Genomic DNA, 17,755 nt, shown 5'->3' on the forward strand with positions numbered 1-17,755 from the left:
CACACATGCAGGCACAAACTAAAATGCACACTTGCCAGTGTGTCAATGTGAAGAAAATTCAAATGGCGTTTGCAGTAAAAGAGAAAAGTGCTGCTGTGCCACTAATCAGTACACATATTTATCAAAATCATCCTCAGCTGCCTTGAATGCCACGACTAATAGCTGTTAAGCAATTCCTAGCCAAATGTACTTGGGATTCTTGGGTTTCTAAGAAAAAAAAAAAAAAAGCAATACTGAAAACTCACAATTTTGCACCATGTTTGATAAAACAAGCCAACATACATGTACAACATACGTGTAAGCGATGAAGACCTCTGCACAACTCAGCTGGACTCATTTTCCAGCTTTGGCAAGTGTTTCCAAGCCAAGCACATCTACCACAAGCTAACTGGTAATTGCTTTCACTAGCATGTAACACAACGGACCCATAAACATACCCTGCAATTCTGTAAATTAGAAACAACATTCTCAGTGAACTGGAGGAAAGATTCACACTTATGTGATCGTGGTGTTTTCTGAGAGCTGGATCTTGCAGCTGTTTTTGGCTCAACTGCATTAGGGTGAAATGTCATTGGGCTACATAAAGGAGGAGAGGAGAGACAGTGTACAGTGAAAGATTACACACATACACAAATACAGTCTTTTTACTGTTTTTTAAGTTGTTAAGAGTTCGGTCTAAAGGACAATCGGGACTTACTTACTGTACAGCTCTTTTCAGCCGGACATTCCGGCACTGCATAGTAAGGTAACTAACCTGAATCCTAAATTATCCACACCCTAGTTGATGAGTTGTGTCAGCATCTGGTCAAAAACATTACATCTGAGAGTTCTCTGGAGGTTGATTGGCTGTAAGATTGAAAGTTGCAAATTGATGTTTGAAGTTAAATAGAGGGGCATGGTGGCTTAGTGGTTTCCTCCCCAGAACAAAGACATGTGTTGTAGGCTGATTGGCATTTCCAAATGGTCTGTAATGCATGAATGGGTGTGTGAATGGGTGTGCCATTGTGCCCTGTGATGGATTGGCACCCCGTCCAGGGTGTCCCCCACCTTGTGTCCTGAGGCTCCTGGTTCCCCCCTACGCTGTGTAGCATAAGCGGTATAAAAAACAGGCATTTAGCATTTAGCTTATATTATGTTAAAATTTGTGTGTACTATGTGTCATGTGTGTCTTAATCACAAGGTGAGGTATTGGGGATAAGACACAATATTTGTGGTAAGTGGCTCAAACAACAGCAAAGGCTTTTACACATTTACTTGAATCATGAGTAAGATTCACTTTATTCTGGTCAGGGTTGTGATGAATCTGGAGACTATCCTAGAAACACTAGGAGCCAGATGGGAATAAATCCTGAATGGGCTGCCACTCCATCACAAGGCACCATGCACTCATTCACACCTAGGAACAATTTATTGTAGTCCACTGGCATGTTTTTGGGTTGTGGGAGGAAACTGAAGAACATAGAAGAATCTGTGAGCCATAAAACAGTGATGTTTAGTTATTCATTCACATATTCTTTAATAATAACCTAATCAACCTTGCTGTGAAACTGTAAAGTTGATTCCTAAATCTGCCAGAACAAGCAAATTTGAGAAGTGATAGAAAATTACTATAACAGTATTGCATAATTTCCAGCAGAAGAGTATTTTTATCAAGAGACATTAATCAGGGCAAATCTGTGATGCGTTTGTCCAATCAATCGCCACCACTCAACTAAATTCAGCAGAGGTGTTTAGGTAGAGTATGATTAACTTAGCAATGGGAAAAAGAATGACAAAATCCAGGCTCGTATGTAATTTGCTGAGCCAAGCTGAGCTGCAAATCAGGTGGAAAAGTGCTATTTAGTGACTCATTCTAAGCCCTGGCCTGACAACTAACTGAGTGTAAATCTTAACCCAGTTTATTACTCAAACACCACACTACACTTAGAGCTTGGGTAATGAAGTATATGGCCCCTGAGTTGCAGTTACAGCATATTTGACTGAAATGTAGTTGCAGTGTAGCAGAACAGCTTGCACACAGGTGGGCGTCAAGAACTGCAGGAGCGGTAGAGAAGAAAGACCTGATCTCATTACTTCAGCAGGGTTCAGCTCAAAAAATTGTGACCTTCCACTGGGAACCTAAAGTGTAACCTTGGAAACAAGCCACTGAATCTGTCAAACAAGCTTAAATGTCTATTACTATTACAGACATTACAGCAAGGGAGGTGAAATATTACCTATTGACTTGTATGTGAAGCAACAGAAGCAGTACTACTACAGTAGCTCAGCTTGATCAATAATATAACCATAAGTTGTAGTCCACTGTCTACAAATGACCTACAAATGCCATATTTTCCAGCACTTTCACATGTACAACTTATGCAACGTTCAGGCCTAGCTAGTACAAGTGGGCTAGCAAGAGCTAATTCCATCCATCAATCCATCCATTTTCTGTACTGCTTATTCTTCACAGGGTCGTGGGGAACCTGGAGCCTATCCCATGGGACTCAGGGCACAAGGTGGGGGACAACCCGGATGGGGTCTCTGGACTGGGGGAGGTCCAAAAGCACCCAGAGGAAACCCCTGAAGCACAGACAGAACATGCAAACTCCATGCACACAAGGCAGGAATCAAATCCCCAACCCTGGAGGTGCAAGGCAGACATGCTAACCATTAAACCACAATGCCCCCAGAGAGGGCTAACTCTATCTCTCTAAGGTTCAATTGTTGCTCTCCACATTATTTTACTTGCTGTGGCATTAACAAATAGCTTGAAGTGGATTTCTTTTTACTTTTATGGAACTAAAAACAATGGCACCAATGGCAGTCATAAGAAAAAAACATAGGCTGGGCCTAATTTCTTTCTAGCCCAGACTGTACATCCATACAGCTTATCACTGACAGCTGTTTACATAGCATGAAAGAATGCCATGTCATTAAACAGAGCCAATGAGTCCCATGTGTACCGGGGCTAAACTATTTAAGCCCATGTCCGGTCACATCCATAACACATAATTATCACACACACACCCCCCCCCCCCCCCATGCCCATATTGTACAATAACCGGACCGTTAATGCTTTTGTTTGAGATCATATAAATTATTTCTCCTATTAAACGCCATTGTACCTGCACCAGCAATATCCTCCTGTTACTTTAGACCCGCACAGCCGCTAGCTTCTTATTCAAATGACAACAAAAACAACAAAAATCACACCAGAATCGCTAAATACATCTCAAATACAGTATTTTGATATAAACATGTTTCATGTGTTTCATGGTGGAGGTTTTAGCCGTAAGATATTGAAATATCTGTATAAAAAAAGTGTCAGCATTTGGATTTAACAGATGTTTATGTTAATAATGACTGCTGGTGATAATGCACATTTTAACATGGGTTTAGACATTTATAGACATTTTAATTATTGGAATGAGTCTAGCAAACTCATATTAGTGAAATTATAATCCCTGGAGTGATTTTGCACATAGTGTAGAATAAATCCACAGGAAAAAAAACAGTAGGGACAGAGTAGAGAATCTTATGCACGCACCCAAAAGAAACAGAACGATACGATGATATCATTACGAAAAAGATTTGAATAATAAAAGATTATGCTACAGGTTTCTGAACTACCATTATGCTACATCAAAGCAAGCAGCACATGTATTTTCTGCCTTAGGAGGCTATATATATTACAAAAAATACATCATTTCATATATTTCATATATAAAAAAAGAGTTTGCCCTCTTTTGATGGAAAATTCAAAGCTCTTTTCTGCAGGCACACACGCTACGCTTCATCCTTTACAAATCTACCTCCCTACTGCTATCTCTCCTCAGAGCAGCTGTGCTAAATGATAGATTCACAATATGACCTTTTCTTAGTTTAATCTTCGTTTTTTTTTTTGTATTTAATAATTTTTGTGGATTGTTTTGTATGCAGAAAGGTAGGGGGTAGTGATTCGGGTAGTGGAGAACATTCACACTGCTTGACTCTTTGCAATAATTATGCACCAGACGTTCCCTAGTGCCCTCTCACTGCATACCTACATTAATCACCAGGAACAGCTTGGTGGATCTCCCTCCCTCTTGCCTCTTGTGCAAAATGCAATAATAGTTGGTGTAATTATGGGGAACGGATCACACCCCCATCGAATATGACACCAGAAGGGCGATCCCCGTGAGCCAAATTTGTTCAGCTGTGTGTGAGCCAGGAGACCTGATATTCACTTACCACTGTATATTTCTACATAATACAGAGGAAGTTGAGAATATGCATCCAGAATACATATGAGAAAGATTTTTGTTCTCTTCGTAGATCCATTACACATAGATATCAAATGTAGCTCAATGTTAAGCAACAGTAAATTAAAAAAAGTTTTAGAATTTTTTTTTTTGTTACAACACATTTTTATCCACAGTGCCTAATTCACTTACCATTACAATTCAATGATCACGTTATTGTTTATTTATCATACATGTTCTGAGATTGCTGCCTGTTAATGTTATAACTGTGTTATATACATGCCACTGAATACATAACGATCAGCTATAACATGCTAATGAGGGGAAAACTTGGGTCCTGGCATTCGTCCAGGTGTTACTTTGACATGTACCACCTACCTAGACACTGTTGCAGACCAAGTACACCCCTTCATGCAGTGGCCTCTTTCAGCAGGATAATGCACCCTGCCACACTGCAAAAATTGTTCAGGAATGCTTTGAGGAACATACCTAAGAGTACAAGGTGTGTACTTCGCCTCCAAATTCCCCAGATCTCAATCCGATTAAGCATCTGTGGGATGTGCTGGACAAACCAGTCCCATCTATTGCGGCCCCACTACACAACTTACAGGACTTAAAGGATCTGCTGCCAACGTCTTAGTGCCAGATACCACAGCACACCTTCAGAGGTCTTGTGGAGTCCATGCCTCGACGGGTCAGAGCTGTTTTGGCACCACGACAGGGACCTACGCAATATTGGACAGGTGGTTTTAATGCTATGGCTGATCGGTGTATGTGACAGGTTTTCAACCACAATCTTCCTTTGTGGCTCAATATCTTAAAATCACAGAATCGTCACATAAAACTATAATTCCAAGGTCTTGATTTACCCACACTCTGAGGGTTTTCATCTTCCCTCCCAGAGTGAGCAAGCTTTAATATGTAACAATGAATCAATCAGGTCCAGAATTCTCGAGCTATAACAGTAAAAGGCTGTGTACTTTCTCTAAGTAATTTTATGTGCTGCATTGAGCTCAGTCAACTGAAGTCTGCAGTGTGAGAGAGATAGAACACTGCAGTGGTTAATTATAGAAGAAAAATCTTTAGAGTAGACAAACGCATATCATCACACACCGCCTACAATAGCTCCCGAAAAATAACGACATCTGGGCAACTGCTTCAGGACTACATGTATAACAGCTTTACCATTTTGACATGAAAATGAGTCTGTCTATCTATACCTCTATTTACCCATGCACATGACTTTATTAGGAACACCTGTACACCTGCTTCTTCTTGCAATTATCCAATCAGCCAATTATGTGGCTGCAGCGCAGTGCATTAAAATCAATTAATGATCACATCAAACATCAGAAAGAAGAAAAATGGTGCCAGAAGGCTGGTTTGAGTATAGTAGAAACTGCTGATTTTACACACAAACATCCAGTGAGTGGCAGTTCTGAGAGCAGAAACATCTTGTTAATGAGAGAGGTCAAAGGAGAGTGGCCAGACTGGTCCAAGCTGACAGGAAGGATATGCTAACTCAAATAACTATTCTTTACAAATGTGGTGATTGAAAGCATCCCAGAATGCACAACATGCTGAACCTTGAAGTAGATGGGGTAAAACAGCAATGGACCACATGAGGTTCCACTCCTGTCAGGCTATAATGGGTACAGACTAACTGAAACAACCGAAGATTAGAAAAAAGACCAGAAGAGGTGTGACATTTTGAGCTAAAGTTGATTTAAACACAGAAAATGTTTTCTTAAAGTATTAAAGTAGGGTTTTTTTTCTCAAAACACTGGTTTCAATGTTATTGGCACCCATACAATTAATTAATTCTGGTCTCCGCTACAGAAAATAAAAGCCCTAAATCTTTTCTTGTCATGTCTAACAAGGTTAAAGATACTTGTTGACTACTGTCACGTAATGGAGGAGGAGACGGATGCAACTGCAGTTAAGAGCTTTAATAAAGATTATAATATCCAGAGGGCAAGGCAAAAGACAAACAAAGTGGTCAGGTGATCAGGAAAACAGGCTAGAGCAGGTAAGGCAGGAATCCAAACCAGAATAGACAAAACAATGGAACGGCTTGGTAATATACAGCAACTATGGCATCTGAACGTTTACTTCGCAAAGATATTGTGTGTGAACAGTCTCTATAAAGGAGTGGTATGGGTGAAGGTACAATTGGCAGCAGGTGTCTCTAATTTGAATTCAGGTGATGGTGAAGGTGTTTGTGTGTGAGTTTGGGAGTTGTAGTCTTTGCTGGCCATGTTTGTATTTCGTGGTGCATTCTGGGAAATGGAGTCACTGGTTTGCTGTGATATGACAACTACAGTTGGATTGCAATTGCTACGATAGATTTAGCACTGCAATAGCCATAAACAGTTTTGCGCTCAAGTCTCCATTAGTGATCAGTGGAGAAGTTCAACAAAACAGACTTCATGTAAAAAATGTAATGAATTTTCCTGGTTACATAACCGCACTTTTTGACCATGTAGTATTAGCACATTTATAGAAAAGATTGATTTGTAATCGTTCTCTCCGGTGTCACCCAGGTGAGGATGAGTTCCCTTTTGAGTCTGGTTCCTCTCAAGGTTTCTTCCTCATAGCGTCTCAGGGAGTTTTTCCTTGCCACTGTCTTGCACTTTAGGGATAAATTCATACATTTAAAATCTATATCCTGATATATTTCTATAAAGCTGCTTTGGGACAATGTCCATTGTTAAAAGTGCTATACAAATAAAACTGAATTGAATTAAATTGAATTGTTGAGGGTCTTGGACACTCCTCCATGCAGAACATTTTAAGCTCATTTAATGAACATTTTAATTGTGCATGAGGGCTTCCGTCTTTATTTCAGACCACACGTTTTTGGATGCATGTTTGGCTCATCATCTTGTTAAAAGCTCTAACTATGGACAAGAATTAACCTCCTGGCAGATGCAACCAGATATTGGGCTAAAACATCCTGTTACTTAGTGGAATTCAATCCTCCAATCTAGACCACCAACGACAAAGCTGCCCCAAAGCATCAATAATTCACCAACATATTTTACATTGTGTATCAGGTGCTTTTCCTTTTATGCAGTGTACTTGTCTTGCCAAACATGCATATGGCGTTCAAGGCCAAAAATTGATTTTATTCTCATCTGACCACAAAACATAGTTCCAAATTGTAGTCCTTTTGATTCCTTGGCGAAGATCAGGAATTTCTTTTTATGGCATGCTCTCAGGAAAGGCTTCTCAACATCAAACAGTTATGAAGGTGGTCTTGAATAGTTGGAACTTAAAAACCCAAGAATAAACTACACTGCTCCATTCCGAAACTGTGATTTCTAAGGCTTTTTTTTTGCTTTCTGCACCATTTTCCTTACTATCCATTAGCATTCAATTATTCCCCCCCTCAACCCTCCAAAATATCCTTTTCCAGACATATTTTCAACTGTTTCAGATTTAAACTTTTTTTTTATTATGCCCTTTATAGTGCTTAATGTTATTTTAACTGCTTATGTCTTTTTAGATCCATTACTCGGCTTGTGCACGTCAACAACCAGCTGTCTCTTTTTTGTACAAAATTGATTTATGCCATGGTGCAACCTACATGTATGCAACCTTGTCTTTACACCCCATGCAAACAGCTATAGGCAACAATAAGAGTTCCCACAGAGAGGAATTTGAAAATATATATATATATATATACGGGGGGGGGGGCACGGTGGCTTAGTGGTTAGCACGTTTGCCTCACACCTCCGGGGTTCGATTCCCGCCGGGGCCATGTGTGTGTGGAGTCTGCATGTTCTCCCTGTGCTGCGGGGGTTTTCTCCGGGTACTCCGGTTTCCTCCCCCAGTCCAAAGACATTCATGGTAGGCTGATTGGCATGTCTAAAGTGTCTGTAGTGTATGAATGGGTGTGTGAGTGTGTATGTGATTGTGCCCTGCGATGGACTGGCACCCTGTCCAGGGTGTACCCTGCCCTGTGCCCAATGCTCCCTGGGATTGGCTCCAGGTTCCCCCGTGACCCTGAAGAAGGAGTAAGCGGTAGAAGATGGATGTATGGATGGATATATATACAAGGGTGCGTCAAATGAAAACCTTAAAAGTACAATATAAATTTGTGAAACAGTACACTGACAGTACATTTGCCATTGCAAAAATAAAAGTACTACTGGTCCACTTTTCTCCTCAGGCTACCTTAAACATGATACATTTTTGTGACATCTGCAATAAACAATGAAAAAAAGGAAAAAAACTAACTAATATACAGTCATGTTGCTCATTTTATGAGTGCCCCCAATAATTGTATATCACACTGTATACATTGAATAAATGAATAAGCAGATGCACTAGGTTTGGAAGTGGAAAAGCATGTCGCATTACTTTTTGTGCCAAGCAGTTGTGTCAACAAGGGACTGTAGCAAAGATGAAACCAGACCAGTCTTATCGTGTGATCCTTCATAGCCTGGAGCTTCAAAGTAGCCCAGAAAGACAAAGTCAAAGCAGCCTTTCCTTCCTCACTGGCCTTTCATCGGCTCCCTGGTGTGACAGGCGGCATGGACTGTTTGATGGCGATATCTAAGGTCTCCTTGATGAACATTACACTACTGCAGTTCCCCAAAATCAGTTAGAGCTCAGTGTACTAGTGTATTACCTGATATTGATCTGTACAGTTATTGAAACTGTGATACTCTTATCCATTTAATATCTGTACTGACTCTCAGCAAGCTTCTGTTGCCAAGTTATGAAAAACATCAGGGGAGAGTGATGTGCTTTAAGATGTTTAAGTTGTGTGAGGAGCCGCTTAACAGCATCCCATCTTTGGTTGATAGATTTGCTGTCTGGCTAGTGTATACTTATTTGTCTGGCAATTTTAAACACAAGTTTATTGTGATCAAAAGGCCATTGGAATGGTAACACTGATGCTTTGCAATAAGCTTTTATGCTAAGCAGTGTAGCTTTATACCAGAAATAATAAACTTGTTGGTCTAATAATCTTTATTGATAATGTGTTCTATCAATATAAGGCCATGTCATATAATGAACTAACAACAGATTCATGTTATAATACACTCAAAGGCACTATGAACATTGCTATAATTATGGATGGAAATATTTACTGCTCATTCTTGTGAAATATATCTGATTTAATGTAAATGACAGGTCAATATTTTTATATTAATGCGCTCAATCTAATATGTTATTGTTCTATAGTAACAGCTCACTCACGGGGACTTGAATAATGGTTGCTCCACATAAACTAAGGCAAATAATTATCCGAAAAAAAATAAGTTTTTTTTTTTTTTAATTTAACAAAGAAAAACATAAACGTTGATATAGGATTGTATTCTGATAAGAAATGTTTTTTTTTTAAGTTTATGGAAGGAATTCTAATAAGTTTTCCTCCATGTGAAACACCTTGCGTCAGGCCATATTAGCACCTCAGCATGTTTTATTTTCCTACAACAACGTGGCCTGTCATGTTTTATTCCGTACTTAGTACTCTAATGCTTTGCATGTTTTGTAATAGCACCAATGCCAAAGAAACTTGACTTTAGACCGGCATTGATCATTGATAACCCCCCCCCCCCCCCCCCCCCCCCCCGCCAAAAAAACCCCAACTCTCTAAGAGACCTTGAAACTAATGTTGTGGGAGCCTTATTAGGTTGTCTGTTGCATGAGATAAGAAAATTGTGTGTTAAAAAACAAGCCCTTAATATACCTCCCGGTGGTCATATGGAGATTTGTAAAGAGACTTATTTTCTGAGAAGTACGTTTACATTTTATTCATTTAGCAGATTCTTCTATCCAAAGTGACTAACAAATGAGGATTTGCAATTTTTTTATTTTTATAAAGAAACTACGAAACTATGAAACTACTAAATGTCATGTCAATGCAGTACATGGTATCCAACTACAATACCTAGAACACAATGCGGCCCACAAACATGGTTTCCACTGTCTACAACACCCAATAACCACAAAGATTGTCCCTTTCATGTTCTGGCTTACTGATCACACACACCTGAAACTCAGTCACTCAGTTACAACAACACAGTATATAAGGACTCTTTCAACAACAGTTCACTGCATTGTATATGCTCTGTGTTTCATACCAGTCTATACCAAGGCTTTCTATTGTGATAGTCTATTTGGTTTCCTGATCCTGTTATGGTTTTCATGTTTTGTTTTGTTTTTGCCATTGCCTAGTCTAATTCATGTTTGTTCATCACCTGACCATTGCCTGGTTTTTGACTATGCTCTTGTCTCACATTTAGGATTTTCCTGCAAGTTTGTTTAATAAATCCATTGTTTACCTGTGCAGATCTGCATATCTGCTTCCTGGCAATAAAGACAACTGCTGATTAGATCTAAATTAAGTTACAAGTTAAGAAAAAAAATCAGGGCAGTGCTTCCGAGGGGCACAGCAGAAAAAGGGTTCGCCCTATCATCCAGAGAGTGCAAGTTTGAATTCTGACAATGTCATAGTCATCTACAGTCAGGAGTCCAAGAAAGCAAAATTGGCTGTGCTGTCAGGGTGGGACGGAGGGCATACAGTACTCCTCCTGTCAATCACTGCTACAGTAGCCAATCATGGGTGTCTGTGAGTGCTCTCCCCTGAGTGTGCCCTTTGTGAGTATGTACTAAATCTATTTCGTGTCATGTTCAGATTATAAAATATTTACATTTACATTTATGGCATTTGGCAGATGCCCTTACCCAGAACGACCTACAGAAGTGCTTTAAAGTCTCTATCAATAAATACATCCTGATACTGGTTCACTAGATCACAGACTAGGAAAACCATCAGTCTAAAAACTCTGTTGGGAAGGTAATAGAGTAAGAAAAGCATACAGATAACACATTTAAAAAAAAAAAAATAAAGTCCTAATTTAATTACTTCAGGAAGAAGTAGGTCTTTAGACGTTGTTTGAAAACCACCAGTAACTCAGCTGTTCGGACGTGTAGGGGAAGTTTATTCCACCACCTAGGTGACAGAACAGAGAAGATGGTGAGAGATGTTGGGGCCAGTCCTGTAGTGCTAGAGGATAGGTGGGAGCATGGTGCAGTGCAGGTTGTGATAAAATACTTCCATGGAATGGATCAGAAATTATGTTCAATTTGATCTGATACTGATCAGGCATTTCATAACAATTGTTCTATCCAAATATTTACGATTCAATTCAATTTTATTTGTATAGCACGCTTAACACTAGACAAATGTCACAAGACAGCTTTACAATAATACAGATTTAGATGTTTCTTTAGCCAGAAGCAACATTATCAAAAAGAAATACTGAGATGAACCAGACTCAAAAGGGAATCCATCCCCTTTTGAGTGGCACTGTGTATCTGTGTAATCATTTAGCATCTACAGTGTAATATTCATTGTAACTGGAGGACAGCAGGCATGATTAGTAACTGCCCTGGAACTTCACCAGGAATCCACAGAAGACGAATCATTGGTTATGCCTCACTAGCCGGTAAATGTGTTGTTAAAATAGGTGAGCGCTTTTACTTATGTGGGTGAGTAATTTAGGGGTTGCCATATTGAAACCACTGAAGAATTCTGTCGCTGCATATGCACAGCTCTGTGCTCACTGCCCAGCATCTGATACCATCTCTGCATCATCATCCAAATGATTTACCTAGAAACAGTTGGCAACTTACTCTTCATTCCACTCTTCGTTCTGTTCAGTCTGTTCAAGAGGAAACCTGAACGGATGGTACACAAGACCTTGGACGTGATCTCTCATCAGTGCAATCCCTGTACATCAAGTACATCCAGAAATTCCTTCTTGTAAAAGATACAGATGCTTGGTAACTAAAACAAGCTGCTTTAGAAACAGTTTCTTTCCTCGTGTTCTTCAGAGACAGCTGTAAACCCCTGGTTCTTTCAGTTTGAACTGCTGTAACGTTTGCACAGACTGTACTTTGTACTGTGCACTCCTAATTCTCTAGCTTCTCTACTATCTGTACCTTTTCCACATTTTCACATACTCTTCTGCTAAATTCGCACTCTCTGCCTCAGTATTCATACACATGTTTTAGTTATCATCCACTTAAAATCCTTCATGTCTTTTCAGTATTATTATGTTGTTAAGAACACTTGTAGTGTCTGTAGTGTTATCACATCTGGTTATACGCCCCATCTGGCACTACGCTCACACTCACCTGAACACTAACACATCTGTTTCCTGTTTATCTTCAATTCACTTTCAGTATTTCAACAGCTCATTCATTCCTGTTATTTTTGCCATCTTGTCATTTATCAAGTCTGAGCATTATTTCCCAATCGCTTATCTGGTGTTGAACTTTCTGCTTTCTCTGTGTTTTTGATTCTGTTGTCCTGTATTACTCTGTTTGCCCGGTAATTTGACCTTTGCCTGTTTTTTTGTTGTTGTTTTTTAGGGGTTTTTTTTGTTTTTGTTTTTGAAGATTCAGCTTGCTGAATGGACTATTTCCCTCCCAATTTCCCCTTCATTTATCTCCCCAATTTGGTCACCTGCCAATTCCCACCCACCAGTCAGCTTTCCCTTATCATACAACAGCTACCATCTGGGAAGGCTAACACATGCTGTCTCTGAGACATGTGAAGCCAGACAACCTCATCTTTGCAAACTGCCACGCATGTTACATCACAGGACAGCATGATACCCTCAGAGGAAAACAGTATCCACCCTCTTCCACATACATGAGCTCACTGGTGGCATTGACTGGCTAGTGCTGCTGTGATTGACAGGGGAGAGAGTATGCTATCCCTCCCACCCAGAGTGCTTGACCAATTTTTCTCTCTTGGCTCCTGGTCATGGATGGCTGTAGCAATGTCAGAATTCATCTTCGCGTTCTCCAAATGATAGGGCACCATTTAAGCCTGCCAACATGGAATTTAATAAGAATTAAGCTCATGATTACATCCATCTGCCTCTAATTCATGACAATTGTCTTGCATATGTGTTGCCTTGTCCTGTACTTTATTGTTTAATATTGAGTGTTGAACTGTACCGAACCCAATTACATCCCGTATTGTTGTGTGGTACAGTAATAATTTTTTTTTGATCTACCATAGATCTTGATTTCCACGAAGCACAGGCCAAGAACACATTCAGTGTGTCATCCTGACGTACATTTACGATGGAGAATCCACGACATGACACAGTGTGCTGTTATAGATCATAATCAATGACATCATCAGATTATTTTCTAACAACAGCATGTCCCAAAGTGTTTTATTCCCCTTACATCACAGTAACTGTAATTTATTCACAAATAACACCATGTATTTTTTTATTCATTTGTAGTTACAATTAATGGCATGATAAGTAATAAAAGTAAAATATTAACTTAAACATTTTAGAATAGCTTTACACAACTGTTCCCTCACCAGACGTTATATTTTCTCTCTCTTAAAGTTAATAAGAAAAAAAACTTGCCATGTTTAAAATAAACCACAAAGCACAAAGCCCTCGGTCCTGAGTAAAAAGGCATCTCATTACAGAAAGCTGCATCATATCAACTGTTATTAATGTTTTCCTTGTTAAATAACATTATGCTCTGTTTATTATTAGTCTTAGATTATGTGGCATGTCTATCATACATAAGGGCCAAACATGGCCCTGTGTTATCTGTTTCTTGAGCAATGATGATATATTAGAAGGAGCACATTAATATATTAATATTTAGCTTGCAGCCGTCACTACTGTCAGCGTGGCTGCTAATCAACACCCTTATGACCAATCAGATTCAAGAATTCACTGGCACTATGGTATAGAAATAAAAAATATTTTTAGCAATTGCAAAAATGTCCCAAATTTTTTTTACTAATCCAAAATGGATGCCATTAATAATTAAAAAAATAATATTCATAATAGGCCTGCCACAAAATCTTTTCTTTTTCTCCACTTCACTTTGTGAAACATTTACACTAAGGTGCACAGTCTCACATCAATTAGTGTGAATATACACACACTTCCCATTGTTTAGACATAATTAGGAAACAGACGATAGGGACCAGATGGCTGTATCAGATTACAAATAGAAACATTTAAAAGAGCATGTCAATACCATAAACCCTGATTGGAGCAGCCAGGGGTACTGGTGTCTGAGCTCGACTCATGTTTTATTCATACCAGTCTGTGACATCTCCTACAGTGAAGCCCTGTACAGCCGCACCAGCGGGGCCAGACAGTGATCAGTGCTCTGCAGCTCTGCAGCTCTGCTTACTTTAGAGTCTCTAAATCTCACTTTCTGATGAAATATTGCACACTATTGTTTATTCCTCAAGGTGGAACAGGATTTATGGTGTTATGCGAATATCCATCAGTAATCACAAGAGGACACAGATGGAGCTGGCATGATGAAAGAAAATGACCGTAGCTTTTACTGTGGAAATCCTGACGGGCTGTGTGTTATTGCGATTTCTACAATGAGCCTGAATTCGCCACTCAAGGTTGTTTGTCATTTCATAACTACTTTTTATAGACTTCAAATTTAAAGGCTTTTTATAGGAGAAAATAACTCGTACACGACTATTACAAAAGCGTAAACATTCACTGATGCTCAAGAAGGCAACACGATACATTAACAGCCAGGGTAATGTAAACTTTTGAACAGGATGATCCGTGAAAATTATTATTATTTTCTTTTCTGGGAAACATGTATATGTAGCTTCTGAGGGGCAGTACTAAATGAAAAAAATAAGATCTTTAAACAAAATACTAACTTCATTTGGCAGTACTAAATACAACACAAATGCAATTTTTATGATCCCTCATAATCTTTTTTTTTTTTTAATTATTATTAAAAATGTTGCAGATTCTGCAAGGTGTATGTAAACGTATGACCCCAATTGTATTTGTTTTCAATGACAGCTGCTAATTTAATGGTAACTGTGTGTTCCAAACCACATGAATTTATAAATGAGTGAATACGTAGTAGCATGTGAAAGGAGACAGCGATCGACTACTTAAAGTAAGTACTTATACTGAAAAATAATTAAAAAAAGAATTACATGGGTTTTTTTTTTTATTATTATTTTTTAAATCTTTTTCCCCATGTAGTGCCTCATAATAAAGGTAATATACTACAATAATTCACAGGCACTAACTATGGTTCTGACTTGTTTGGAGCTCAAATTTGGGAGTTGATTTATGATGTGAGTTTCAAGACTTGACACTTACTTCTTATCTGTTTGAACATTTGCATAGAAGTAATACCTACAGCTTTTGCAGTATGAAATCTTTAAACCATCCCACATCTGTTCACAAATCTTTACTTGTGTGTGTATCACATAAAGAATGCACATATCGTGAAGGCCTACTAATGATGGAAGAGTAAATTGAATTTTTCAGCTCTGCCGTTGCCTCCAGTCACATTTTACAACTGCAATATCATTTGTCATGGTCATTTGTTTTAGAGTCCACACACACATTTGCTTTGGGATAATTATCAGCTGCAGGTTTGAAGTCTTCTACAGCAAAACTCTCTAAAATAGACCATACTATACTCCTGTTTAGCAATTCATTTTCAATGTAATGTTTATTATTGTTAGAGAAAGATCATCTGTAAGAGTTCACGGAACCAGAAATAAGAAATAAGAATAAGAAAATATCTAGTGGTAGAGGTCCAGCTTAGATAAATAAATCTACACAATACAGGTGTAGTGCAATAATACTGTATCTGTGTCTGTTTAATGCTCCAAATATTCATACCTGTATTAATTTTAATCAAGAAGTTAATATTTTTGTTTGTACCTACCTAATGAATGTACCTAGTTGGTTCTAAATATTAATAAATTAGTAGCTGCAGTTTCATGTTAATGACTTTGGTCTTTATTTGAGCCTCATCTCTGAACATTTGTTTGCACCCACGTGAAAGTAAAAACCTTGCATTTTGTCGTCTGTTGGATTCCAATCCCTATACACACTGGTCTCAGTTAGATGCCTTGTAAACCATTCTGTCATGCTTTCTTAAATAAATAAATAAATAAATACAGTGTGCATCCTATTCATACTTGTATTTACAGTGGTGTCCAAAAGTCTGAGAGTACAAATGAAAATGCTTCTATTTTGCTTTCTTTTCTACAACAATTTTCCTTACATATGATATTATTGACAACACATGAATTTTATCACTTCATAGTATTTGGTACGTCCCCCCTTTTTTTTTTTTGCTTTAATGACAGTGTGTACTCAAGCTGTCAAGGACTCCACAAAACCTTATGATTCATTTCAGATCAAATCCATCTGCGTGTCGCCTGAACACATGCTTCACTAGAAGAGATTAGGCATGAGGAAAATCTGACCTTTTGTACAAAGCAATTAACATGCTCAATATTACATTTTGCTTACATTTGGATAGGGACCTATAAGTAGTGCAGAATGTTTCATATTAAATATGCAATCTTTTAATGCTTTTCATTTTATTTTCTTTCACATTTGCAAAACCTTCTGTTTCTTTTCAATTTTAAATGAAAAAAAAAGAATCTCAGATTTTCTAAAAGATTGTCTACAATAAATAGAAATAGAAATAATGTATTTATATTTGGGTACATCCCTACTACACACACATAAGTTATGAAATGTTTCTGCTTGTCAGAGAAGGCAAGTTGGGGAGACTTTGAAGCTTGACACTGTTATTTATTTATTTATTATTTTGGGATAAACACTATTATGAAGGAAGATCTTGGATAATTTGAAACGCTCCAGCTGAGTTCTATTGCACCTTTCAGCAGTGTACCATTATAACATTAAAATACCTAAACACCAATCAAATGAAATAAAACTCAATTTATTCTTTTCTGTGCTTAAAGGTAAAAGGAATAGACATCAGATCCTCTACAATTCATGTCTATTCTCTTAGCATCTACAATATCAGACTACAGTATTTCCTGTCTGATTAGTTCATATGTTAATCTGTAACCATTGTTCTACCATGCTTTTTGTTTTAATGAAACTACCAAACCATAGCACTTTCAACCATGAGGACGTATTTCTACATGTACCTCAACTAAAAAAACCAAAACTTAATTTAAAATCCCATCCCACGGAAGACTGCAGGATATTGCAGCCTTCGGGTGATGGTTTACTATTTGGATTCTGCCTAGTACATTTGTCATGGTCGATTTGTAGGAAATTGTGCATGTAAGAGGAAGCTGTGAAGTAAAGAGGATGAAACTGAAGACTCAATTGCCTGCGATGGTCAGCGACCTCCACCAGAGAGGAAGGGAGAGGCTCTGTTTTTCATTCTTGGGGATTGAATCCGATTCCAAAGTGTTCCCACTACTCTTCATGACTAATTAACAGTAAAATGATTCGTCCAGTCGTCTGTTGACCTGTGCTATTTCAGGCTGTCTGAAGAGCATTGGGCAAGTGCTTTAAAATCATCTATATAGATGTAAATCAGGGCCAGGATGTGAACAAAGAAGCTTTCATTCAGCATGCGAACACTGGAAGGAAAGAATCCAGGGTGAAACCCCTCATTTTATTGAATTATGTAAAAGAATTTTTTTCTATGAGATGTGGAAAATGAAAAGATGTTCTCTTTTGCCT

General features: G+C 38.4%; 1 protein-coding gene across 3 annotated transcripts in view; it reads right to left on the reverse strand.

Moving 5' to 3' along the window:
- Positions 1-17,755, reverse strand: part of btbd11a (BTB (POZ) domain containing 11a) — a 209,982-nt gene that overhangs the window by 48,745 nt on the left and 143,482 nt on the right. The window contains exon 1 of one of the 3 annotated variants that reach the window (XM_053688480.1): positions 11,877-12,682. The exons of the other annotated variants lie outside the window; for them this stretch is intronic. Within the exon in view, the coding sequence (XP_053544455.1) occupies positions 11,877-11,883 (7 nt within the window). The 5' untranslated portion in view covers positions 11,884-12,682. Of the gene's footprint in view, positions 1-11,876; positions 12,683-17,755 lie in introns of those variants that run through there. 3 annotated transcript variants of the gene reach the window in all.

The sequence above is a fragment of the Ictalurus punctatus genome, chromosome 19 (assembly GCF_001660625.3).
Source record: "Ictalurus punctatus breed USDA103 chromosome 19, Coco_2.0, whole genome shotgun sequence".
NCBI lineage: Eukaryota > Metazoa > Chordata > Actinopteri > Siluriformes > Ictaluridae > Ictalurus > Ictalurus punctatus.